Source organism: Esox lucius, chromosome 4 (genome assembly GCF_011004845.1).
Source record: "Esox lucius isolate fEsoLuc1 chromosome 4, fEsoLuc1.pri, whole genome shotgun sequence".
Lineage (NCBI taxonomy): Eukaryota > Metazoa > Chordata > Actinopteri > Esociformes > Esocidae > Esox > Esox lucius.
In genome coordinates this window covers 27,227,096-27,254,411 of record NC_047572.1, presented here as the reverse complement: position 1 = coordinate 27,254,411, position 27,316 = coordinate 27,227,096, and the positions used below count along the sequence as shown (strand labels likewise).

Below are 27,316 nucleotides of genomic sequence, written 5' to 3'. Positions count from 1 at the left end.
TAAAACTTTCAAATAGATTGTTTGAAATGTACATAAGAATTTCCGATTTCCACACCGATGCTGCCACTTTAAACGGCTGTTCTTTTAAAATCATGATTTAAACTGTATTAAAATAGTTTATATTTGTTTTGCTGAAGTAAATGTACTGAATTGTTAAATATATAGAGTTTGAGAGTGGTTTCTGTAAAAAGTCAAAGTAGCACTGTGAACAAATATAAATATATGCTTCAAATGCTCTAATCTTACAAAGAGATATAACTTTTATTTTATATGGAAATTATTGAGTAGGAAAATATGTATCTCTATTTGATTATGTATACTTGAAATTATTCTCAATTTCTTATATGTTCATAATTAGCCTAGTGTAGCCTAAAACAAGGTAATACAAAGGGTAGGCCTATACGTATTAATGTGTTCATTTCAATCCTAATACATTTCGTTTATTTTTATTTGTTGAATTGTTGTTGTAAATTGAGCGTTTCTAAGTTGACACTGTCTTTAACTACACAATCACGTAAACACACCCACTGAGACACTCAAACACTCTCGCAGACACACACCCACGCGCTCTGTCTCAAAGCTCCAGAGAGAAAGAAAAAATGCGCCACTCTTGTAGTGTCTGTCTGCAGAAAAAAGTTGTTGAGGCTGAGGACGATCCAAGGAGAGCGAATGACCTACTGAAGTGACAGCATCCGCATTGCCATTTATAATCGCAGTGTAGCTGGTTATATGCGTTAAATGATTAAAAATCATACGTGGCATCGCGTTTTGATCTGAAAGTCGGTGAAGATATCTATTGCGTTGGGTGCTTTTTTTCCTTCGGGAAACGGACTGCAACTTTAGTATTTGGACTTGGAAGTTCGGTGTCTCCGGTTCTTAACTGAAGGGTGATAAGCGGAACCGTCGGTGTGGAATTTACCTCTTAGCCTGACAACAATAAAACAGGAAAGGGCGACAAGAGTTGGTGTATTCGACATCGGTAAGTACGGAGGCCACACTTTGCCAAGATGTGAGTTAATGCTAGTGAAGGAATTCGTTCCACCTCGCGTTAGCATTTTCTGCGTAATCTGTGAAAGTCTGATGTGAATTTCATCAGTACCACAACATCAGGGACGTGATAAGTGAGTCCGTTGCAGGTTTCATCTTACAAGTCCGTCGAATGATAACGACGTATCGTTAGCACTGAATGGGAAATGGAATGGATTGGACTTCATGGTCTAGCGTCTCCAATTAATGCTGAAACATATGCGGACAGGCTGGACTGACTGTCATGGTGTTGAATTCGTGGCGTTGAAGTGAATGGTGCAACCTCAAGAAATAAAGAAGTCTTCATGGTTCATTCAAAGTATTGACTATTGTTAATTATCTTGAATTATAATTCCAAAAATAACTTGTGTTCTGCTGGACTGTATCCACATACATTTGCATAACTATTGCTCTCTGATTCCTTTTTAAATCTCAAACTGGGCATTCCCCTGATTGAAAGAAATATATCCCAGATGCTATTTATATTAATAGTAATACCCTCAAAATAATTCGTAGAAACATGGATAATGATTTAAATGCTGGCTAAAAGCTGATAATTTAAGCTCACAATAGGGTAATAACCATAATAGATTCGATACAAAGTATTTGGTTTTATATTCATTAGATATCCATGGCATTACAATGCACACATTTCAATTGACCTTATTATGTTTATTATTATTGTTATTATTAGCACATTTGAAATATATATATATATATATATATATATATATATATATATATATATAATTATAGTGTAAATTAAGGTAAATAGTGTATACTGTGTTACTAGAATACATATTAGAAGTTACGTAATTCTCATAATGAAATATTTACATAGTCATTTCCTATATGTTTTGCCATGCGGGAGGCCAAATGTTTGCCACATTGGCATGCAGGTTTAATTGGAATTTAAAGAATAGTACCTCTCAAAATCAAGACAATATGCAAATGCATTTATTACTCGGTTATTAGTAATATATTTTCAAGTAAAATGAATGCAATTAATATAATCAGTTGAACTTACATTTCTTTCTCACAGGCCCATAAAGCCACTGCTCCATTTTAAGTCCTTGTAATTTTTTAATGCAAAAATATTGAACAGGAAAGCAAAATGAAAGTATATATATTTTATATATATATATATATATATTAGATAGGCCTACATAAAATGTTCGATATTTCTGTATATTTGAGATTGCAATTTCCCGTCAGTGCAATTTCCAAAACCACAGTGGATGACTCTGAAATATTCAAAGAAAGCTCTTCATGGCTGATTAGATAAGATGAAGGATTTCCAATTATCTTAGACATTACAACATAGTACCGCGTTTACTTCAAAATGAACAATAACCTGTTCTAGCTTACTCGGACAGGTGTATCCAGGTACACGTATGTAAAACCTAACCTCAATTTATCACCCCTTTCGACGAAAATCTTGGAAGTAGGGGCAGTTATAAAGCAGTTGAGCAGGGTCCATATCCGTGCTGGGCGGGCGCGTATAAAAGAAGATGAATGGGGAAAACGGTTAACAGCGTGATTGCATGCAAATTATTCCTTTTTAAATTATCATAAGTAAACAGTTGGAAGCCTGGACTAATAAAATCCCATCTGTGTTACTTCATATCGAGTTAGTATAGAGCTGTGATAATTAATTTTTTAATATGCCATAGACAGACAACTCAATCAGGGACTAATCCCGTGATTTTACTTGCTGAATCACTCAACTTCCAGCGCTCCAAACAGCGCCATGCCGCCTGGCACAAACTGCAAACTCGCGACAGGGCACACGGCACCGCTGCTCGGTTGTGTTTTTTGGGACTGCATGCAGCTCACCTCGAAGAGCAGCCAATGTTATGGATTGAAAACATATTAGACATAGGCCTGTAGAAGTTGGACGTTAAAGGAAACGTGAGGAAACAGAGTGGTTTTAAAAAAATTATAACAAATAGGTCAACATTCTGTTTGGCTCTGTGAAGTAATGTCTTGATTGAGAATTAATATACAACACACGTTTTGCAGAATTTCCATACTAAATCCAGTCCCTTTCTTTTCCAGAATCCGTTTCCATAATTGCGATTATGGACTCCCACTGCCGCAAACTTGCGTCAACTTGTGCACAAATAGGTAAGCCATTTAGAAACTCTTGACACACCATCATCACACTTCAGCAGGAAACTCACGTTTCGCCCGTGCGCTGGTGAAAACAGATTATAAGATTATAACGGAATACTGTTATGTTTGGGTTCGGTTGCATAGCAGGAAATACTATACATTTCTCTTTTTATTTTTCACTTTTTGACACATACTCTCCGTCGTTCCTAAAATGTCAGAGACCTGCCTAGGCCTATATAGGTGTATCAGCCAGGTCGTTTGTCCGTGAAAGGTTGGCTTACAGTGGCACCTAGTGGTTGTGTACGGATTTGAATTAATACGGCACAGGAAAGGGAGGATAAGGAAAGGCCTAACCATCAATTCATCATACACCAAGCTTTTGTTAAGCTGCCAGGGGTTACAAATGACACGCGACACTGTGGACTCGTTCGGTGTCATTTTGTCTTCTTCATCTGACGCATCATGTAGTCTATAGCCGGCCCTTGGTCTCTTTATTGGCTCTGCTACAAGGGAATTTTAGAGTTCGAATAAAACTACATGGATACACGCACGCGTGTTGATATTAATGCGCTATCACATCTAGCAGGAAACTATGGCACACAGCTGTTATGTCAAAATAGGATGAAGCATTTAAAACGCATAGACACAATTAGTCACATGAAACTGTACCAATGTTCTAATGCATAAACATTCATTTAGACTGGACCTGTCGGGCCATGTCGATATAATAGTAGTTTATTTTTTTAATAGTTCAGTCAGGGGATAGCAAAACGAATTTTGTTTAAATGCTAAAGGAATTACCAGTTAGGCAACACTTAATTTTGCTCATTTTATTTCCATTACTGCTATATTGGATCTAATCAACGGACAAACATTAATCAACCAGTGAGTCTATACTTTGCTCCAAAGCAACAAATGAGCAAAGACGTCGTTGTGATCAATCATTGATTAACAATAATAAGATAAACAGAAAAATAATTATTTGAGGTATTGCAGTGATGAGCCAACGAGCCGTTTAAACGTATGCACCGGAGGTAAGAGACACTCGAGGCACCTGATTATTGCTGGCGATCCCTTTTCAACTGTTTTACACGAGGCTTAATATATGCAGGTCTTGTTAGATTTACTCCTGGGAAAACTAAATGTATAATGAAAGCTTATTCGTGAGTAGGAATATACTAATGGAGGAATCTGATGTCCTCGTAATCCTATGTAAAAAGCCACGTCGTCTCCCTAAAATATTGACTGAATTGCTAATTAATGGCCCTCTACAGTGTATAGCGCACGGTAATCCGCTGAACAGAGATAAAGCATTCTGAAGGTAAAAATGAAGAGGAAACCGATAATCCACTTCAAGTCGGGTATTACTTACAAAAAATAAAATTGAGCAATCAACATTTATCTGGCTTGCATATAAACTGCTAGGCCATGAACATGTTTTTATAACTGTAATATCATTCAGTCATTTTGTATACTTTTAGCAGCTAAATTGTTTACAAAATCTTCGCCAACAAGCAGAATACAGGTGACTGCTTAGTAAGGTCGCAACATATAGGACCGTATAGCACCAAATTACCTGTGATAAACCTATCCTCTGATTGGCTCATGGGGGGTGTTAACAATTAAAATCAACCTGAGAGATGCTTGACAAAGGCGCATACGAATATTAACCTAAACTGAAGAAATGCTGGCTTAATGCAGACATTCGTTCAATACGCGCATATGTCATCGGATGGCTACGTGTGTACTGTGGGGTCAGGTGGGTAAAGGCAATCCGGCAGTTTATTTTTTTTAGCTATCTAAGGGAGGATGGAGGAATATCCATTCCCGTGGTTTTAACAGCTCTTCTTCGATGCATGGTTCGCGGACGACTTTCCCACCAGACTGCAAATGAGGTGTATATCAAGGACTTTGACTGGATAAGCACAATGACGTTTTTGAAGTGCTCGCGTTGATATCCACAACAATAGGGAGACAATGTGATGCATACATTCAGCATTTTACATTATTTTTGCGAACTATGCAACTTATTTACTCTATAAGTGTATTCATTATTCTTAAATTTTTTATTAATAATGCATTCGTATATTAATACATTTTATCTACTAAAATGTGTTGACATGGTTATTCTATCATGATCATGTTCTACATTGTGTTGCATATTAATTTCATTTGAGTGGAAAATGTAGCGCTGTTTTCATACCACTGGACTAATAAAGCCATAGTACATATAAAAATAATTTAGCACAGTCTTTTATCCAGAGCATCTTACAGCATTTTCAAACTTTCTCATAAACCATACCCCATACCCCCCCCACCACCCCCTCCCCCGAATCAAACCCACAAACCTGGCGTTGCAAGAGTCATGCTATGAGCCACACAGGACTCCTTTCATTTGGCCGTTATAGAAGATATCCCTATACATATGGACATTTATCTGCTTGCATACTGGATATATGTTTACTTTCCGATTACGTGTCATGATCTTGAGGGAATTAACGAATTCAATGGTAAATCAGCTCGAAGTCAATAAAAGTCCTTATTCTAAATTCTTAGGCAAATGAGAGTCTTATCAGATTAAAAACCACTACAAGGTGTACTCCCTAAGAACCGCTGAGAGGTCCAAACGCGCTGTTAAGCACCGAGATAAAATGCTCATTTTGAGCAGATAGAATGGAATGGTAAATTATGACCAAGGCCCTTGAATTTATTGTTTTATTATTCTAAACGTGTCACAAGCTTGTGTCACTTGACTTCTGGTGTGGTTGATTTGGCTGGTCATTTATTTGATATGCTCGGATGTGCAGCAGCTTACAAAAATTCAATTTTAGTTCATTGAACTGGCCGCCCGCAGCTCTTTGGCGCATTGCTCATAGATGACTGATTCGAATGTCAGTGGATCAGGTGCTCTTTATTTCCTTGCTTTTTCAATGGGAAGATAAGCAAAACACAATACATTGGCTGGGCAAGTTTGACGAAATGAATGCTCAATGACCTGCTGTTTGATTAATTTGATTTAAAGATATGATTACCATACTTTGATAAGATTACAATGGCTATTAACATGTCTCAGAGTATGAACACGACGCGAGATTGGTGTTAATAATGGTGTTTTGTAGCCTATTAATAGACTTTTAATGGAAAGAAAGTATAGTCTTGTTTTTTGTCTTTCTGGGTTTGCAAAACGGGCATTTGGTGCGTCTTGGGTACGTAGCGCCGTGCGTCCGGTCTCCCTACATGATTTTATTTGGAAAGAAAATAAGCATTGTACCCCGCACAAACACATTGGTGGACATCTCTTATTTCCCCCTGCACGGGTTGGCTGGGAAAACCTTCATTTCTACATTTGATGGTCAGAAAATGGGAGGGCTCTCGCTGACGTCAAATGCGTAGGAGAGGCAGAGTAGGACAGCCAGGGCGCAGCGAACAGCTGAAATGAAGAGCAAGCGGCGTAGTGTGTGTATGGCTCTGGATCTAATATCACCTACCTGTCCTTGTCACTCTGATACTCCGCGCAGCTAGCAGTATCAGTCCAATATATCTATTTGTCTATGCTTCAGTCAAAACGGTGTATTTCTTTCAACAGACGCAAATTATGCTTTGTTTATTCTAAAGACATTTTAAGTCGTTTAAATAAAGTTTTTTTTTTTTTTACTGTAATTTGTGAGAGGAGACGCGTTGCTGTAAATCTTGACACCACTGATTCCCCCTTTCCCATATCCGTCGGACGCCTCTATTTTTTTGCTTGCACTGAGGGAACTTAATCCGCCTCTGACAGAGTCCTGCGCTTTCCTAGCCATATGAACTCTATGAAGGATCCATTGAATTCAGACCATCACCACCACCACCACCACCACCAAACCGGGACTAAACTCTCTTCCACGCACCACACGGCACTGGCAATGGCCTCTAGTCTGCAGCCGTTGCAGCGGTCTGTGGACTCCAAACATCGGTTAGAGGTTCACACAGTATCGGACACCTCTAGTCCGGAATCCGTGGGTAAGAATCATTGTTGGTGCAGACTACTGTCTGTGGATGGCTTTCAGGGATGTCGTTTTTCTGTTGATAGAAACAAAAGATGGCTCCCTACAGCCTCTTTCAACAAAGGCAGTTTGCGACCGGGGAAGTTATTATTTCATGCATGCAAATAGTCATTGGGCACATCCGGCAAACGGGAGATCTCATTCTGATTGACTATGAATATATTTTGATTGTTCCAGAAATGTGTTTGTGTTCGTAAGTGTCAGAAAACTGAGCGCTCTACTTTGATTACACCGGTTTACTCTAGTGGTTGTCACAGAGTTTCATGTCTTTACGCATACCTTTGTAATTTCACTAGTTTTAATAACCATTTAAAAAAATGTACGGTCAAGTGTTCGTGTGAATAATTACGAAATAGATATACTTTATTAACATAATTACCGTAGGCAACATTGTGCAAGTAAATCAAAATACATTTCATATTGCAGTGGTTTTGCAGTCATGTTTGATGTTACCTTCTCATGTATCTGCTTCAAAATGCCAATGTCGATTTTATATTTGGCTAAATCGTGTATCAAAAATATATATTGGCCTACTAGTTATTATTATTATTATTACTTCAACATTTCATTAAAAATATATTTAAAATGGGTTAAAGTTCCACAATGATAATATAATCTAGCATACCAGGCGCCTGATGTGTTTGTGTGCCCTCTCCACAGAGAAAGACTCAAAGGGCCAGAGCAAAAATGACGACTCTTCAGATGACCCTTCAAAAAAGAAGCGGCAGCGGCGACAGAGGACTCACTTCACAAGCCAGCAGCTACAGGAACTGGAGGCCACGTTCCAACGGAATCGCTATCCGGACATGTCTACCAGAGAGGAGATAGCGGTGTGGACCAACCTCACGGAGGCCCGTGTCAGGGTAAGGCCCTTGGGAATTAACAATGACCGTTCATGTGTTCCTTTGCGGGTGATTTGTGCCACCCGTTTGGAGAACAAAATTTATTAGGCACATCATTTACTCACGCGTATTTACCCGCGGCAATTTTTTTCTTCGTCTTAAGTTGGCATTAATAAAGACCTTACTAAATTGTAAACATTAAACACTTTTATAAATATATATATATATATATTGTATATATTGACCTATATATAACTAAATTAATAAAATTCTATATATGACGAAATAAATAACTCCCAAAATACCGTTACATGGCTTAGCCTATATTGAAACAGTGCGTTTAAACAGCCTATAACAGATGTAGAAAAGGGTAAATGGTGGAACTATAACATCTTCGCATATTTACAAAAATTCCCTGTGGTCTAGCGTTAGATATCGGACATTGCTAATAACTAAATATTTGCGTTGGTGTTAGATGTTTTAGAAAAATAATTAAAGGCTAATGACGCTGTTAGCAGTTAGAACTGTTGACAAAGCCGCTGACAGATAACAACCCTGTTACAACGTCGGCGTGAAAGAGGTGCAAAGCTTGTATTTTGCCTTGGTCATTCTCATGTTGTATATATAAGGTCACTAACGTGTTTGTCTCGCGCCTATGGAGGAATACACATCTTCATTAACGGCAGATAGGGACGCTGAATGTGTATTGGGATTCCATTGAAATCGTCTGAGGTTGTTGTCAGTCCTTGTGCCTGTAGACATATGATGGTATGCAGCTTGGAATTTTTGCTAATTTTTTGTGTGTTGTTGATGTAATTAATTTGTTTTAAAAACGTTTTAGAACAACTCCTTTAGATATGGCCTGTGTAAACATATTTCTTTGTATAATGGTTTAGCTAATGGATTTACAACTGTATGTCTGATTTTGATTTAAGACACATTTGAAGGCAACACATGAATGTATACTAAATCTGGTTTTCTACAGACCAACTATGCTACTCATCAATTACACTTAAGATAATCACAACCTATAGCCAGAGTCGTTGAAAACCTGCGGTTCCGTTAGCTATAAAATATAGCGTATGCATTAATAACCTTTACTTAATCATATCATTCTCAACTAGTCTTTTAATTTGTTCTAGGTGTGGTTCAAGAACCGGAGAGCCAAATGGAGGAAGAGGGAAAGGAACCAACAAGCCGAGCTATGCAAGAATGGCTTCGGTCCTCAGTTTAATGGACTTATGCAGCCCTACGACGACATGTACCCCAGCTACACATACAACAACTGGGCCGCCAAAGGGCTTACGTCGGCCTCCCTGTCAACCAAAAGTTTCCCTTTTTTTAATTCAATGAACGTCAACCCTTTGTCGTCGCAGACAATGTTCTCCCCGCCGAACTCGATTTCTTCAATGAGCATGACTTCAAGTATGGTGCCGTCCGCGGTCACTGGCGTGCCGGGTTCAAGCCTCAACAGCCTCAATAACTTGAACAACCTCAGCAACCCCTCTCTGAATTCGGGAGTTCCCACGCCAACCTGCCCCTACGCACCACCGACCCCTCCTTATGTGTACAGGGACACTTGCAACTCCAGTCTGGCCAGTCTGAGACTGAAAGCAAAGCAACACTCAAGTTTTGGATACAGTAGTGTTCAGAATCCGGGCTCAAATCTGAGCGCTTGCCAGTATGCCGTGGATAGACCAGTCTAGTACCTGAAAATAGGTCACCCCAGTAACAGGAACGAGAGACTACTTTTTTCTTTTTCAAAAGGGCACTAGAAGACAAAACCACTGAAAGGAGCAAAACTCATGGAGTTTCACACTTAAACGGAAGTAATTAGGCATTTTTCCTAATGAGTATTTTGTTCTTCACCGGCGAGTGCAGAATTTAGGATACCTTATTTTCGAAGCTTGTTTATTTTAAAGTTTTTAATTTTGGCCGTTAATTGGTGAAAGGTTGTATATATACATATCTAAATATCATCTCCAGTTTATTAAGGCAACTGCTCTTGGCTCTTCTCAAGGTTCAATTTATCAAAGCATGTGGAAACCCCTAAAGGAATAATGTTTTGCTTGCAAACAAAGGAATGTACATACTAAACACACCAGTTGTGTGTTTCTAACATATTATAAATTTATTATTAAATGTCTGTGTGAATATCGATTTAGAGTAGCAATCCTGACGCATCAAATGTTCCTGAGAAATGAAATTGGTTTTGCTTTGTGTATAGGCCTACTATTTGGTACGGAATTTTGTTTGGTTCTTTTTTTTCTTTTTTTTTCAACATAAAAAAATAAACTATTGTGTTTTATTTAATGGAAGTAAATATATTGTTCAAAACGTTTTGTTGAGTATTTTTGTGCGGATCGGAGTGTTAATGTTAGTTTTGTCGAGTCTATGTGCCACTGTTATGGAATAACAGTGTGTTTGTCGAGGTTCGATTATGCGAGCTACGAGGACTGCTAATCTATAGCCAAAACAATGACCCTCTCCAATACACATATGAGTCGAGACTCAGGGAGATGCGCCAGCGCAGAGAGCTAGATGCCCGTCAAATTAACTACTGAATACATGTCTACCTCTTATCCAGGTCTCCCCCTCCTTCCCGGAGTGATCACTGGTGCTTGAAATAACACTGCAATCAACAAACAGGAATTAGACCACACAACAAAGGCAGGGGCTCATCACCCTCCGACGCATAAATAATCATGAGTGACTCTTGAAAAAAAAAAAAGAGCTAAATATACCGTAGTCAAACCATGCGCGACACTAGACGTTTCAAATGGTTCTTTGGTTCCAGTAAAGGAATTAGGCCTGTACAAAATATTAGTCTTCATCAATAAATGTGCCTAAAAAATGTCAATAATCAAAAATAATAATAATAGATGTCATTGTTTTCATTTTAACTGATGCAATGTTCTACTAATCTCTTATAAACACTATAATAAAATATTGCAAAGCTATTCTGTAGCCTTTTAATACATACACGTTATGTTCTAAGCGTGTGAATATAAGGCAGATGAATATAAGTACCAACAATTAACAAAAAATATTTTGGTACTGTATCATCTTATCCAGAGAAAATGTAAAATGCAAATGCATTTAACTGAAGATATAACACCATATAAATGCGTATTTAGCGATAATAATGTAGCTGCCAAAAAATTAAAAGCAAGAATAAAAAAGAGGAAATGTAATCCTCACAATATCAACAATTGGCTATGTCTACGCTAATGTCGATTTTATATTTGGCTAAATCAAAAATATATATTGGCCTACTAGTTATTTTTCTTCAGATTTCCCAACTTTGCATTGTGCTGACATGTTCAAACCGCCATTGAAGTTTAGTCTAGACAGTCTCTTTTGTTATGTGCTGTGGTCCGTCATCAAATGCACCAGTGCGTTTATAGAAAAACAAAACAACTATACCGCACTGAGAAAATATAATTCTCGTCAACAAAGAGAGGTATGCAGCTTCGGGACAGAGGAGGCGGGTACGTGTGATCTCGTGACTTCAGGGGAAAGCTCGAACTCATTGTGGGGCGCAGATGAAAAATGGAAGAGTTACCACTGCTGGCCACATTGGCAAACGAGAGAAATCCACTTTCAAACTTGCAGCAGATGTCGAGGGAAATAGCCTTCCGTTCGAAATCAAATTTACTTCATGGTCACTGTTATTTCACATTTTCAGGTGAGCTGCTGTTAATATTGTAACGTGTCATTAGATGTGCTCATGCAGTGTAGGAAAAAATATATTAAACTGATTAATTTAATAAAGTGATTTATTTTAATAACCCAATTCCCAATTGTGCATGCACCCAATTTAATCAGTATGTGTATGGGACCATATGCTATGTATGCGCGTTGAGGCTCACCAATTTTAATATAACATGTCACTTATTCTGGTTAGAGGAAATATGGGGAAAGTAAATAATATACAAAGTACACTGGTGCTGTAACCAACGGACCCTTCTGAAAAAAGGTAGCCCTTGTAGTAGCATCTGCTGAAGAAGTGCTTTGGGATCACCAAACAAGCATTTTCCTAAAAAATACTGATTCCTGAAGGCCGTACATATTCAATTTCAGATCCGCTCGAGCATGATGGAGTCAATAATGTGAAGCAATAATAGGCTGACAAGGATCAATCTTGGCAGCCTGGCGAATACGCTGTCTGCGTCTCAATACACAACCCCAATCAACATTTGGGCGTTGAGGGCCTGAAGAGACAAGTCTTCAGGGGGAGACGTCTCACTCGCCAAGAAACCGCCCAAGACTTCAGACCTACCTTAAGACCGGTAAGAAATATGTTTAAAAGTTTTAAATTCATTGAAAATCGAACAAGTTTGACAGTATATTTTAGTAAGCTAACAAAGCCAAAGAGTCTGGCACATGATTTTTTTAGTGACCAACATTTGTACATTTTTACAGAAATATACGAGAAAATATAAAGTGATTTTGGAAGAAAATCAATGGAACATAGTTTAGATGAAGTTACGTTAACCTCCAGCAAAGCTGGCATTCTTCAAACACACTTCAGTTTGATTGCCGGCTTGATTTTGATTAATTTTAAAGCGATGTAGACAATCATTCAAAAGTAAAGTCAACTCCTTTTTTTATGAACTAATTAATTGTTATTTCAAGAGCTCATCCTTCACTGAGTTGGGCCCGCTGTGCTATTATATCACCACCTCAACATTTATAGATTAGAGTCGGCATCAATATTGACACTTTTGAGAATTAGTCATTTGTCAATTTAAGATGTTACTTATTCGATCCGTATTATTTGATTGCAGCCTACCCTTCTAAAAAAAATTAAACTTATAGTGAAGCATAATGTTAACCCTTATTCAATTCGTCTTCTAAAATATCTGGGTTCTAAACATTTACAACAAACACACCCAACAAAAAACATTGTCGTTTTGTAATTGCTGTCATTGGGCACTAGATTTGAAGTCAGCGGTGGTTTTATTTGGAGGCAGAATTTGCAATATGCGGCAGTCCTACTCCTCTCTGCCTGCAATCGTTTTGGTAAGAGCAGAGTAACCAATCACCTTTACACCCCCATGGGGTTCAAATTAAACAAGAGATTTGTGCAAGTCTTGTTAGTACTAATCTGAATAATGAACACGTTTTTTAGTATTAATGTAATGGTACGCCAAACATTTTGCCAATTTGATGTCTCTGTTGTCCAGTTAAACACGCTAATTATATGCAAATATGATCGTCTGACTGATTTTTCCTGCTCGTTACGGATGTACTTTCTTTAGGCCTAGCCCGTGAAACGTATAATTTCAAAGACTATACATGGATTCACAAGTTGAAATAAATGAGCTATTTCCAGCTTAATTCATTTCGGATATGAGGTTTTGGGATTTTACAAATAAATTAAATTATACATTGTAGTCGTTATCCGTCCCTCTGTTCCCAACTAAATTGTGCAGGTCAACTAAATCAAGCAAATGTTTTGTCATCGTATGCCTAATAGTTTACATTGTATAGGCCTATAACAATCTTAAGCGAATATACATTTATACATTTAATTACATTTCAAAATACAGATGATTTGAGCACCAGTCACTAGTCGGGCGAACATTCAGTGGAATCCGTTCAATTCTTCACGTTTGACCAAAGAATCGTGGTGAACTATCGACTAACACGGACAAAATAAATTAGTTGCATCAATCCTTTGTTTTGACCAATGTGTCAAACTGAATTTTTGTATTTGAAATTACACCAAATAACTTGCACTTTCATTTAGGATGTTAGAGCCATAACAGCTGACGGAATTCTTTGATAAAATCGCGTGTACTTTTTGGTAAAATAAAAACATCCCCGGTAGGTACAAATACTAATAGTCGTCTAAATGCCGTTGCCTATTCGCCCATGGTGCATATCTTCCGTTTGACGGTAAAAGGCAGGTTTGTATTATCTTAATGATAGTTGTGATACACAACACACATTTCACACAGTCATAGACCATACCACTCTAGCGTCAGTCCAATCCTGGCACATGGGCCACAGCTGGAGGTCACATTACCTGACCTCACACAGGTCTCCATGACAAGAAGCAGTATTCATTCTCAGACATAGGGGTCTTCCATATTAAAGTGTATACCTATTATCTATAGTAGTTGCAAAGACTCAGGTAAGTTCCAGTGTTCAAAGGTTATACATTAAGTAAAACAGTTAATATACCAAACAATAGCATTGAAGCAGAATAACTATTTCCAATTATCTCATTCACTCGCTTTTATAATATACAGTTAAAAAATAACTACATGTTTTACCAGAGCGCCTCACCCCCCTCACAAAAGTGTCTGGGAATGGGATGAATATTGTAAATAACGACACTGCATAAACACTGCTCCGATGTGTTTTAATGAATCTCAGCCTTAACAATGAAGTAAAATGTCTTGTCTGCGTTGTGTGTCTACATGGTTGTTCGTGTGTGTGTGTATCACAGGCTCGTGCAATGAAGGCTGGGACCGTGCAAGTGTGTGTGATGCTGAAACAGCTCAACGAGCTCCCGCCTCAGGAGTCCCATTTCTGAGGGCCGCTGGCCTGCCGGCCGGAGCGTGTGAAAGCAGATAACCAGGGCAAATTTCATGACTCACACACTTCCTGCTCTGTGAAGTTGCATTAAAAGCTGTGGGGGGAAAAAGCGCAACCCTGATGTTCTAGCTCCAAATCGATTGTTACACATTAAGCATGTTGGCTTCACCCCGGAGCGTGTTCAAAGAGTTGGTACCATGGCCATAATGTGCCCGGAATAGGAAAATAACATGACGCGGGCGGAGAGATCGCTTCGGCCGATGAATACACCGTCTTGCGTTTTCCAACAGTCCTGATACTGGCCACGTGGGGTTGAGGTGTATTCAGTTTTGTATTGTATTCAGAGATGTAACTTACTTGGTAATCACCTATATCAATGAAAGTTCACTAAATAGTGTTTTGCGTGATATTCATGGGGCCCTAGGTGTGAGGTTTCTCTGAATATATGGCTGTTTTGGGGGTTCAGTTTTGCCTTTTACATTCCAATAAATATGAAAGCATTTCGGCTCTGCCTCGGCTCGAACACATACAGACCCCTACTCTTCTTGTCTCAGACTGCTTCCAATCGCACCAGGGTCCCTGTATACCTGAACAGTAACTTCGGGAAGAAATGCCAGAATGGACAGTGAAAACAGCAGGAGGTGTAGTGCTGTACAGCTTCTGCCTGGCAGCAGCTAACGGGGAGCCAAAGAAACAAACAGTTATTACGAACGGCTATTAATTATCCTTTATTCTATGTGCATAACACTTGTGCATAACACTGCAAATGTCCTCTTCATAAAGGCATTACTAACACATTTATTGCCATATGAGCAATCCACTAAAGCACAAAAGCTGTTGTCCCTCTATAAAAAGCTTGACTAAGCATATTAAGAACACAGACCCATATTTTAGCAACAAGGAACCAGGGGGGTTTGTGGTCGGACAATATACAACAGCTAATCCGGACCTTAGGCACAACACAACATGGAGTGCCTGCTGGATACAGCCAATAGCCATAGTACATTAGTCATACACCACAAACCCCAGAAAGATACCCATTTGCTATTATAAACCGGTTGCCAATAAGAACATTACAAATTATTGTTCTTTTTTTTTTGTATTACCCTTGCAGTACCGTCTCATATACCATGGCTTTCATCCAATGAGCATTCTGGGTTCAAACCATTCAGCAATTATAATCCAATGAGAACTCCACCTACAATGCCTAGCTATGTCTTCCTCTTCATGTCCACTCATGTTAACCTGACAAAGTTTCCCCCTCCAACTGAATCATCGTGTTCAGGCACTTTTAGTTTACACTGTCTGTCTAGCATATGCCCAAATGGCATCACTTGCGCCGCTGTGTTTTGCTTTCTGCTGTCACCTACTCTAACAATATAATTGGCCATTACCTCTGACCCCTTTTGTCAGCCACCCATGGTCTGTGACAATCTCACTGACACACAGCATACCTTCATGATGATTTAGTATTTTACCTTCTACAGAAGCTTACATACACTAAAATGGGCTATGCATGCAGTATGAACATTTCAAATAATTTTTAAAATTAGACACAAATTTCCCTTGAATCTTGTTTCAGTCTATACATTATTCCAATAAAAAAACGTTTGAGGGAAATTACAAAACCCAAATCCAATGCCAAATTCCAGTACGATGATTGACACACTCAGATACATTCACTTCACTGAGGCCTTAAATTGTAGATACCGTACTACAGAAAAAATCAATCATTCCTACTGCCAATGGTTTGTACTGATTTGTGATAATGAAGTGACAATATTGGGTTTATCTTGCGTACAAGTAAAATACTATTTCTTTATTGAGCCAATCATGCATTCAGTGGTGGCATGGCCAAACATGTCCAAACTGATATACATTGTTTTTCCAATTGCCACTGACATTGAGTACCCATTCATCTGCAAATATATATAAACTTACATTGAGTGACACATATATACATATTAATACATTACATACTACTGTGTATATATATATATATTCTGTCCTATATATATTCGGTCCTATTCTGTCCTTGTTCATTCTCCTTGTTTTGCTGATATATATGTATGAACAAGGACAGAAGAATGAAGCAATGCAGTAATAGTATTGATTGGAGTATAGCCCAAATGTGACTTGTATGTGCTTAAGCTATATGTCACAGATTGACGAATCTCATGGAATTTATGTAGGAAATCTACTGAGGAATATTGATCTTCTGAATGATCCTCCCTATGCCGGATCTCCACAGAATATCCGCTCCCACTGACGGCCGGAGTAAGACAGAGCTACTGGGATCGCATAGCACCTATACCAGAGCCATGATGTTATCATTAAAACTGGGTGGTTTGAATCCTGAATGCTGATTGGCTTAAAGCTGTCGTATATTAGACTGTATACCACGGTTACACATCACATAACGTTTTACTGTACTGAATGCATTCTGAACTGGTTTACAATAGCAATCTCAGGAGGTTGTGGAATATTGGCAAATATACCACAGCTAAGTGCAATATTGGCAATATACGACTGAGGGATGCACCATGCCTAAAGACAGCTCTTAGCCATGGCATACTGTCCACATACCACACCCCTCATGCTTTGTTGCTTAAATATGTATTATATTTGACCTACAAGTAGTACCCTTTAAAAGACGCCCACACTACCAAGGAACACCATGAAATACTGCATGGAACATTTACCATATGGAACATTTCTCAATGCTAGTATCATTACTGTATGAAATTGCTCAAATGTATATGTTTTGAGCTGACATTATGTAAGCACTGATTATTAGATTGTTATTAGTAAGATGACGGTTGGCTGAATATATATCAAATTGTTCAAAACTACTCAAAAGCAATCAAAAAGCAAAAAGCAACCGGCTGAGAGTGGTCTGCCTAAGGGGCTTAATGGGTGGGATTAGTATCTGACCACTAAAATAATTTTTTGCTATCGGTCTATTGACATATTATATAAACTGGTGGTGTCATCAGGCAGGAGAATACTCCATCTAACCAAAACTAACCTTTATCCAACCGAGGGTACAATTTACCAGCCATACTCAAACACGAGTTGGAGGCAGGTCTGCCCTGAAGGCAGAAATGAATGTGATTGGTGAACTCAGTGGAGAGGGCCCGACTTGCATTTGAGAACAGTAGACATTTGACCAAGGTTAGTGCTCGTCTCTACACTAAACCTTCAACTGGACCCTTATTCTAACCTTAACTCTTAGAGTAACCGTTTTAGAATTCAACATACATATGATTTCAGAGTTGTAATGATAGCTCTACCATCTCCATTGAGTCAACCAATTTCCATTGTTTCTGCCATCAGGACGGCTCTATGCCCAAGACACATTTGGGTAAGTGAAGCTCCCAACACCTTTAGGCACCCGTAAAATTATTAATCAAGGAAATACATTCACTTTCTAATGTGTGCAGTGATTATTTGTACTCCCTCGAAATCGTATGGACCAAATCCAATAAAAAAACATAGTGTCAATGTATGTATATTTTTTCAAGTTGAATAGATTGTTTATAGTCAAAGGAACTCCTAGTTGTTAAATCACGAGGTCCTGTTTCACTGGGGCTTAAGTATGAGGTAAAACACACGCCAAATGTCTACAAGGTGAAAGTTTAAATTAACTGAACTACAGATATACCTACATTAAAGAGGACATAGGTATACTGTGCCCCCCAAAACAGTGAAGAGGGTGGTTTGAGAGGTAAAAGATTCTCCAAGGAACACAGTTGGAGAACAGCATAAATTGGTTTAATCTGGGATGGGGGGGGGCGGTATCATAGCAATAATAAACCATAAATTGCGGTCTCTCCTAAACTGGCTAGCTTGACATTACTTTTTTAGCTGTGAAATTGCACACTGGTGAACGGCTGTGCACGGCTAGGCCTACGCTACAGACAAGTTGAGAAAACAAGCATATGAATGTACCTCGCATTCCGTTCTATGTCCATAAAATCATACAACCGTGAGCATTCACCATGTCCCCTCGAACCGCCCTCCCTATGCCAATTTTAATCTTTAATAAGAAAGGCACGTCCAAACCCGCTCACTCTAATAAACTCCGGTGAAATGCAATCTGCTGCACGCTCGCTCTGCGACGTCTCCGCTGCTGCTCATTATGTGGCCCTGTGGGAGATCCGCAGTGTGTGTGACGCGGTAATTCCGACTGGATGGCTCGGCGATCACACTGTCAGCAATGGAATGGACCGAGCACTTAGGACGGATTCGACTCATAACGTATAACCCCCGATAAAACGCTGTGGTTTCATCGGCGGGGGCGATAGTTTGGTCGGCCTACTTTTAAAAAAGCGTCACGAGGATGCCCTCTTTCTTTTCACATAAAGGGTGTGGTCAAGTCTCCAATTAAGACCTATTACTCTAAGTGCTTGGCCAATTAACTTTTTTATATTCATTAATTAGGTGTCTTTGTAAACTTTTATTTGACTTTCTTGCCACTTGAGCCGTGCATCACCAGCGAACGGGAGATATTCACCAGTTGTTTGCTGCCTTTTTTCTTCGCTTCCACATTGGTTAGACATCGCCAACCCTTCTCTGCTGGAGATGTGAACACTTTTTGCGGCCAATATGTTACATTCTTAATGGGGATGCAACTTTAAAAGAAAATCAATAAAGGTACCTATTGTCCGGGGCGGGCTCTTTACCAGTAGGGGATATGCACAGTCCCAGACTTTGACAAGCTCATCTGGCATGTTGTTAAACATACCTAACCAGAAGAGGGCAGCAAAACTAGTCACACGAAGTGTCATATACTGCGATAACGTTAAATGGTCACATGTTACGCGTTAGTGTTCGGGTGATTTCAAAATACCCAAATTACTAATCTGACACATTCATCATAAACATTATTTGCATTATACACGTTCGGTAAACATTGTAACATATAATTAACGTAATTTAGCAGAGTAGACGCAATCGTTGGAGCGACTTCTGAGTTTTATTATGAACGGCTTACCAACATAATTAGAACATTTTAATAACCGTGGTTGATACACCATGTCTTGCAGACAATGGGTATTATGGAATCAAACCCCCTGGTTTATAAGATTCCTCTGAGAGTCTAAACGTTGAGATCTTGGGTCTCAATGTGACTTTCCATGTCAACAGAAACGTTCAATAAATTAAGTAAAACAGTAAAGGACAAAAATACCTCAGTGATATATAACTAAATACACATTTTTAAAGAACAAAAACTGCTATTAAGCCTATTGCCAGTCACCTCTTTTAATTCAGTCGATACAATACATATCATTTTAAAAATAGGCCTACCTATAACGTTTTGACTGTTGGTCAGATATTTTCTGCTTATTTTGTTGACAGAGTCGATCACACTAGAGTCCTATGGTCACAGAAACAGTTGCCTCACTTGGTTGGACTTGCATTCTGTCAATTTATCTGGTAGCCTTTGAGGTAATGACGCAGAAAGGTCAGGCAAAATGTATTTTATCCTCCTAACCAACACAATGCCGCTTTATCACGTCACAGCCCTGTGACAGCACCTGATGTCTTTCGGAGGAAGCGCTCCCTCACTATACATTTTCACAGTCGTTTACCTTGTTCAATCACACATCATATCCTATCACCCATTGTCATTTTTATTGAAAATGTCCCCTTTATTCCGGAAAAAAAATTATTGGAGTAGATTTTTTCTGTAATGTATGGCAGAGATAAATGGTTTATTCTGTATAGAAAATAAAGAGGGGAACTATATCATTAATCCAGTTTGTTGTAATGACTAATGGACCTGATACGTGCGCTGGTGATATATTTCCACCAGGTGGCACTCTTCTGGAACCAACCAACCACTGTACAGCACACACAGGGGTGTCAACTCATTCCACCGAGGGTTTTTAGTGTCTCCTGGTTTTTAGGTTTTCCTTTAAGCTGGAGCCCACTATGCCCTACACAACAAAGTAAATGTAGTTCCCAATGAAGGTATTGAGTCAATCAAGCACAATTGTGTAAAATACAGCTCGAATATAATGACCTCTAGTTTACAACTAGTTAACTGAGTTAATTTGGTTATTTGGTTAGTGACAGACTTCTTCCTTCTCAAAGAGTTACAAACTTTTGTCATCATAGATAATAAATGTTAATAATGCAATCGCTGTGACGTGTGGTCAAGATTTGTGGAGAGAAGCACTCCTACTGTTTATTAGTAATAGCTTTTTCAAGTATAGTACCCAAGTCAGGGTAACCATCCACTAACAAACACAAAGTCTAAGCTATCAATGTTGTATTAATCTACTGCTGATTATTATTTTAGTTCTCTACATAGTTCCTTTAAGGTTAGATTGTGGCTCCTCCTATAGCTCTGTAAACCCAAAACAACACATAGCAGAGCGTTCGTTCTCACACACGTGGCTCAAGTTGAATTTAGCTTAGCCGGGCTAAAGCAACGATTTTGTAGTCAGAACTATTCCACTGCGAAAGCAGAACACCGTGTGAGCCTGCGGTGTGGACTGTCACGTTATCCAACATATGCTCCAGAGCATCCCACTGCCCATAGACATACTGCACACGGCCACTTTGATACTTCATACCTCTGTTGCGGGTTTTGATGTGACTGCTGCTTTTGTTGTTGTGTGCCACTAGTTTCCATCTTAACGCCAGACTCCAACTCCATCCTAAACAACTGGGTCCATTTCGAAACGAATCTAATGAAAGATGACAGCAAGCGTGATAAAAACATATACCTGGCAGCAGACAAGGTGAAAACGATACAGCAGGACACAAACATGCTGGCCACAAGGCAGAGACAACAACCGGATAACACGGCAGACCACACGGCGAACCAGCACATCACACGAAGCAGTTCCAGGAGTCAAGTTGTAACACGTATTAACGACTGTGTCTTTAGACGTGTCAGTGGTGACAAAAATAGATATTCCTAGAGTTTTTTTTGCATTTGTTAATAATAATAATAATAATGCATTATATTTATATAGCGCTTTAAACGACCCAACGACGCTTTACAAATCGCTAGGTACTGAAAGGAGTACAAACCAAATGTCTGATTTTTAACTGGATGTGACATGCACGGCGGGGGCTGTTTTAGCAGGAGGAGTGCATGGGGGGAGTGAGAACTCAGAGGGATTTGTATATGTGTCCTGTAAGGAGCAATGGTGGCAGGTCTGATGGCTGAATGCTAGAGAACATCTACTGCTAAAGAGCCCCCTTACTTGACAAATATGGTAGAGAAACCCAAGTCTAGCTACAATTTTGTCCTGTTGTTTGGTAATGCAATTAGAGAAGGAAAGTGTGTTGTCAGGCCTAACACCTTGCTCAAGCTCCAAACCCACAGCTGTAGTTATCACACCAGGAGAAATTGGAGTATTCTTCCTAAATATGTGTGATGGATACTAAAACACTAATTTCGGGGAGGGGCCAGCTGAATATAACCCTGTATCAATATACATATAAGTGGATGAGAGAGCTTCCTACTGCCTTCACTATTTTGCAAATCTAAAAAAGTGTGGCCTAAAATCAAGCCTTGCGGAATTTCCTTGGGGACAGGCTCAGACAGCACATTTTTCTGTACTTCAGCCCAGTTCACACCTCCTCACCACACTGGGGAAACAGGCCAGTCTGACACCTAACAAGCAGCTAGTCAGATTCTGAACAGTTCTGAAAGTCACGTAAGTTCCTGTGTTTGTATTAATTTATAATGTTCCTTACAGTCCTAGGTCAACAACATAGTTGGGATGTGGAAAAACAGTCAAACGTTTTTTTTGGTCTCTATTTGAGGAAGAGTGGACACAAAGCCATCGAATTGAGTCTCACCTCAACCAGCCATACAGTCTCTTAGCAACCACTATTGTTCAAGTGGTTAATATTTACATAGGTGATTTTAAGTTTTCCTGACCAGCTACATTTATAATGTGATCATTTGTTTACATAGGGGGAACCTGCTTTCATTTTGAGTGCATATTGCTGCTTACAATTATAAATACAACATGGGACAATTAACTGTGAGGGCAACATATTTGTATTAAAAGTGAATAATTATTGTTACGTAATGAGTGAGCAGAGAGATTCTGCATAACAAAAACTCAACAGGAACAAAACATAAGACAGGGCCTGTCCAAGTGGAAAATAAAAACCCAGACTGGTTCCAGGAAGGAAAAGAGGTGGACTTACTCTGTATAAAAAAAAGTTCAACAAAGCTGCCGGCACGCAGCAACCGACAGGCTTCACGTGAATGGGTTGTGCCCAAACTCAGGTCTGTAATCCTGCCAAACATCCCACTCTTCCCAATACGACTGCACCCAAAATGACTGCCTGAGTGTTTAAAGCAGTACTTGGCTTGGACTTAAACACTGTATTAACTGCTAATTGGCATTTAACCTAATGTGACCTCTGCAGCTGTGGTTGTAATTGTGATTTAGTTACTTCATAGTAGGTCCTTTTTAAGGCAGTGTTTGCATTGCTTTCTCCACCCACTGTGGGTTCCAGTACTCATTTTGGGTGCAGGTAGTACTATTGTGTTTACATTTGTATTTCAAAATGCTATTTTACCAGAGGGTGCGACAAACCCAAGTTAAAACTGGTTTAGTTTGCTCTGCAGTGCCGGTTTCAAATCAGCTTTGGGGTTGGGGGGTGGTGGGTGTTCTTTAGCTTCCCAATGGCCTTGTCAGTTCATTTCCACACTGTGTGTTTGACAAGCATTGCATTTCTGTCTGTATGCAGGGATGAGTTGGAACATCACACAGTCTGAGCTCTCCTTGGGGGCGTAGGTGGCTGGGTGCTACATCCCTTCAGTTCTGCTGTCATATCATATTGGGGATTTTACCAGCCTTGTCGATGGCATGTCAGGTGTAGAAACGGGGAACGTTTGACCTCAGTGAGCGAGTTAGTCAGCAGCTCTTGTTCTGTGGTCGTGCAGGCTCTGAGAGCATGATAAACACCAGCCAAATTATTAGGTTTGTAGTGAATGAAAAATAGATTCCATGTCAGGAGAGAAGGACTGAGACAGTATGGCAAAGTCTCTGCACCTACCGTGATTGAAAGAGAAGTACACTCTGCCACTGTTTGATTTATTGTAAAGATCCTTGTTTCGGTTTGCATGATGAAGCTGAATGACTTATCCAGTTTTGCCAGGCATGGACAGCCATTTATGTGAATCTGTGCCCTGTGGCACTGGATCTGCTACCACTGCATCTCAAGCATTCGTGGAGAAAATGTTCTTTGTCATGGACAAGCACCATTGGGCTGCAGAACATGGGTGATTTGTTAGAAAGCATAAAAATTCTACAATATTAAACTTGATGTCAAAAGTTTTTCTTCTGTTAGATAAAGGAACTTCACTCTTATGTCTCACATACGTACTACCAAAGTTGAAAAGAGTTTTGAAAGCTAGTTTTCTTGCACCATTTTATTGCTAAATCCAATACATAAGGATTGAGCAATATATTTAGCAATAAGAATTGCTTAAATCCAAGTAACATCCAAATATATTAATAGTTTTAACGTAACCAAATCTACAACCCGGGCCATCACTCTCTCTGTTATTGGCAAGAAGTAACATCCCAAAAAAAGGAAACGGCCAAAAAAACTTAAATGGCTCCTACGTTGTGTCCCTAATACTAAAACTGAAACTAAGAATTCAATAGAAAATGTTTCTAAAACTGAATAAACAGCAAGAAACAAAGGGTAGTTATGGCAGGATTTATGTGATTACCAATATTCTCACATACTGTGCATATTCACCATGTTTGTTTGTTTTCTTGAATGCTGGATCTGGTGAGTATGACATCAGAAGTCTGACTAGTGATTTAACGTGGGGTTTTGTCCCAATAAAGATGATTCTAAGTTCAAGTGATAGTCTAGATAACACCTCTCACATATTATCTCTCTGATTTGTATTCTTTCTTCCGTGCTTTGGGTGGTGAATGGAGGGGTTGGGGAATGATACACAAATTGTAATCTTTGTTAACCTAGAACCTTATCTCACACAAAAACGAACTACTGTCACCCTCTACCTCCTCACCTATATCTTCTGAATACCAAAACTAACTAATGTCACCCTCCACCTTATCTCCTATATCACCTGAAACCAAAACAAACTAATGTCATGCTCTACCTCCTCTCCAATATTGTCTGAATACCAAAACTAAGTGATAACTCCCTCTACCTCCTCACCTATATCACCTGAATACCAAAACTAAGTAATGACTCCCCCTACCTCCTCACCTATATAACCTGAATACCAAAACTAAGTGATGACTCCCTCTACCTCCTCACCTATATCACCTGAATACCAAAATGAACTGTTCTCATGCTCTACCTCCTCTACTATATCACCTGAATACCGAAACTAACTGATGTCACCCTCTACCTCCTCACCTATATCACCTGAAAACCAAAACTAAGTGATGACTCCCTCTACCTCCTCACCTATATCACCTGAATACCAAAATGAACTGTTGTCATGCTCTACCTCCTCTCCTATATCACCTGAATACCGAAACTAACTGATGTCACCCTCTACCTCCTCACCTATATCACCTGAAAACCAAAACTAAGTGATGACTCCCTCTACCTCTTCACCTAGATCACCTGAATACCAAAACTAAGTGATGACTCCCTCTACCTCCTCACCTATATCAACTGAGTACCAAACCTAAGTGATGACTCCCTCTACCTCCTCACCTATATCAACTGAGTACCAAACCTAAGTGATGACTCTCTCTATCTCCTCTCCCATGTCTCCTGAATACCAAACCTAAGTGATGACTCTCTCTACCTCCCATCCGATATCACCTGGATATCAACACAAACTACTGTCACCCTCTACCTCCTCACCTATATCTTCTGAATACCAAAACTAACTAATGTCACCCTCCACCTTATCTCCTATATCACCTGAAACCAAAACAAACTAATGTCATGCTCTACCTCCTCTCCAATATTGTCTGAATACCAAAACTAAGTGATAACTCCCTCTACCTCCTCACCTATATCACCTGAATACCAAAACTAAGTAATGACTCCCCCTACCTCCTCACCTATATAACCTGAATACCAAAACTAAGTGATGACTCCCTCTACCTCCTCACCTATATCACCTGAATACCAAAATGAACTGTTCTCATGCTCTACCTCCTCTACTATATCACCTGAATACCGAAACTAACTGATGTCACCCTCTACCTCCTCACCTATATCACCTGAAAACCAAAACTAAGTGATGACTCCCTCTACCTCCTCACCTATATCACCTGAATACCAAAATGAACTGTTGTCATGCTCTACCTCCTCTCCTATATCACCTGAATACCGAAACTAACTGATGTCACCCTCTACCTCCTCACCTATATCACCTGAAAACCAAAACTAAGTGATGACTCCCTCTACCTCTTCACCTAGATCACCTGAATACCAAAACTAAGTGATGACTCCCTCTAACTCCTCACCTATATCAACTGAGTACCAAACCTAAGTGATGACTCCCTCTACCTCCTCACCTATATCAACTGAGTACCAAACCTAAGTGATGACTCTCTCTATCTCCTCTCCCATGTCTCCTGAATACCAAACCTAAGTGATGACTCTCTCTACCTCCCATCCGATATCACCTGGATATCAACACAAACTACTGTCACACTCTACCTCCTCACCTATATCTTCTGAATACCAAAACTAAAGAATGTCACCCTCTACCTTCTCTCCTATATCACCTGAATACTGAAACTAACTGATGTCACCCTCTACCTCCTCTCCAATATTGTCTGAATACCAAAACTAACTGATGTCACCCTCTACCTCCTCACCCATATAACCTGAATACCAAAACTAACTGATGTCACCTGCTACCTCCTCACCTATATCACCTGAATACCAAAACTAAGTGATAACTCCCTCTACCTCCTCACCTATATCACCTGAATACCAAAACTAAGTAATGACTCCCTCTACCTCTTCACCTATATAACCTGAATACCAAAACTAAGTGATGACTCTCGCTATCTCCTCTCCCATGTCTCCTGAATACCAAACCTAAGTGATGACTCTCTCTATCTCCCATCCGATATCACCTGGATATCAACACAAACTACTGTCACATTCTACCTCCTCACCTATATCTTCTGAATACCAAAACTAAAGGATTTCACCCTCTACCTTCTCTCCTATATCACTTGAATACCAAAACAAACTGATGTCATACTCTACCTCCTCTCCTATAATATCTGAATACCAAAATGAACTGTTGTCATGCTCTACCTCCTCTCCTATATCACCTGAATACTGAAACTAACTGATGTCACCCTCTACCTCCTCACCTATATCACCTGAATACCAAAACTAAGTGATGACTCCCTCTACCTCCTCACCTATATCACTTGAATACCAAAATGAACTGATGTCATGCTCTACCTCTCCTATAATATCTGAATACCTAAATTAACTGTTGTCATCCTCTACCTCCTAGCCTATATCACCTGAATACTAAAACTAAGTGATGACTCCCTCAACCTCCTCACCTGTAACACCTGAATATCAAAACTTTCGCTGCTGGTTGTATTATTACGAGCTAACACGACTAAAATGAATCTTCTGTCTGTTTCGCTGCTGGTTGTATTAATACTAGCTAACACGAGTGAAATGAATCGTCTGTCTGTCTTGGGCTACAGCCCTGGTGGCCTTGGTCTGGTGACGGCCCTGGTTGAAATCAAGGACTCCTAAATAAACAGAAATATA

General features: G+C 39.4%; 1 protein-coding gene and 2 long non-coding RNA genes across 5 annotated transcripts in view; 2 read left to right on the top strand and 1 right to left on the bottom strand.

Moving 5' to 3' along the window:
- LOC105027542 overlaps positions 1–22,883 on the bottom strand; it is a 29,151-nt gene extending 6,268 nt beyond the window's left edge. Inside the window, exons 1-2 of one of the 2 annotated variants that reach the window (XR_829301.3) lie at positions 22,757–22,883; positions 21,160–21,273 (exon numbers count right to left, since the gene is read on the bottom strand). This is a non-coding gene — a long non-coding RNA (uncharacterized LOC105027542). Of the gene's footprint in view, positions 1–21,159; positions 21,412–22,756 lie in introns of those variants that run through there. The other variant, XR_002196659.2, reaches the window with a different exon arrangement.
- pitx2 (paired-like homeodomain 2) lies at positions 621–10,339 on the top strand. Of its 2 annotated transcripts, XM_010899672.3 has the most exons (4): positions 621–979; positions 3,085–3,153; positions 7,845–8,047; positions 9,169–10,339. In XM_010899672.3, exons 2-4 carry the CDS (start codon positions 3,108–3,110, stop codon positions 9,730–9,732), a joined length of 813 nt encoding a protein of 270 aa, XP_010897974.1. In that variant the 5' UTR covers positions 621–979; positions 3,085–3,107; the 3' UTR covers positions 9,733–10,339. The 2 variants fall into 2 exon arrangements, with proteins under 2 accessions (XP_010897974.1, XP_010897967.2); XM_010899665.4 differs by lacking the exons at positions 621–979; positions 3,085–3,153 and adding an exon at positions 6,559–7,140.
- LOC105027522 lies at positions 11,372–15,125 on the top strand. Its single transcript, XR_829297.2, has 3 exons — positions 11,372–11,714; positions 12,110–12,318; positions 14,487–15,125. It is a non-coding gene; the product is annotated as an uncharacterized LOC105027522 (long non-coding RNA).
- Positions 22,884–27,316: the final 4,433 nt, after the last annotated feature.

Bases quoted from the DNA above. Each gene is read 5' to 3' on its own strand.
- pitx2 (XM_010899665.4), top strand. From the start codon at position 6,942: ATGAACTCTATGAAGGATCCATTGAATTCAGACCATCACCACCACCAC. The intron at 7,141-7,844 runs GTAAGAATCATT...CCCTCTCCACAG, and splicing joins CTCTAGTCCGGAATCCGTGG to AGAAAGACTCAAAGGGCCAG. The intron at 8,048-9,168 runs GTAAGGCCCTTG...AATTTGTTCTAG, and splicing joins TCACGGAGGCCCGTGTCAGG to GTGTGGTTCAAGAACCGGAG.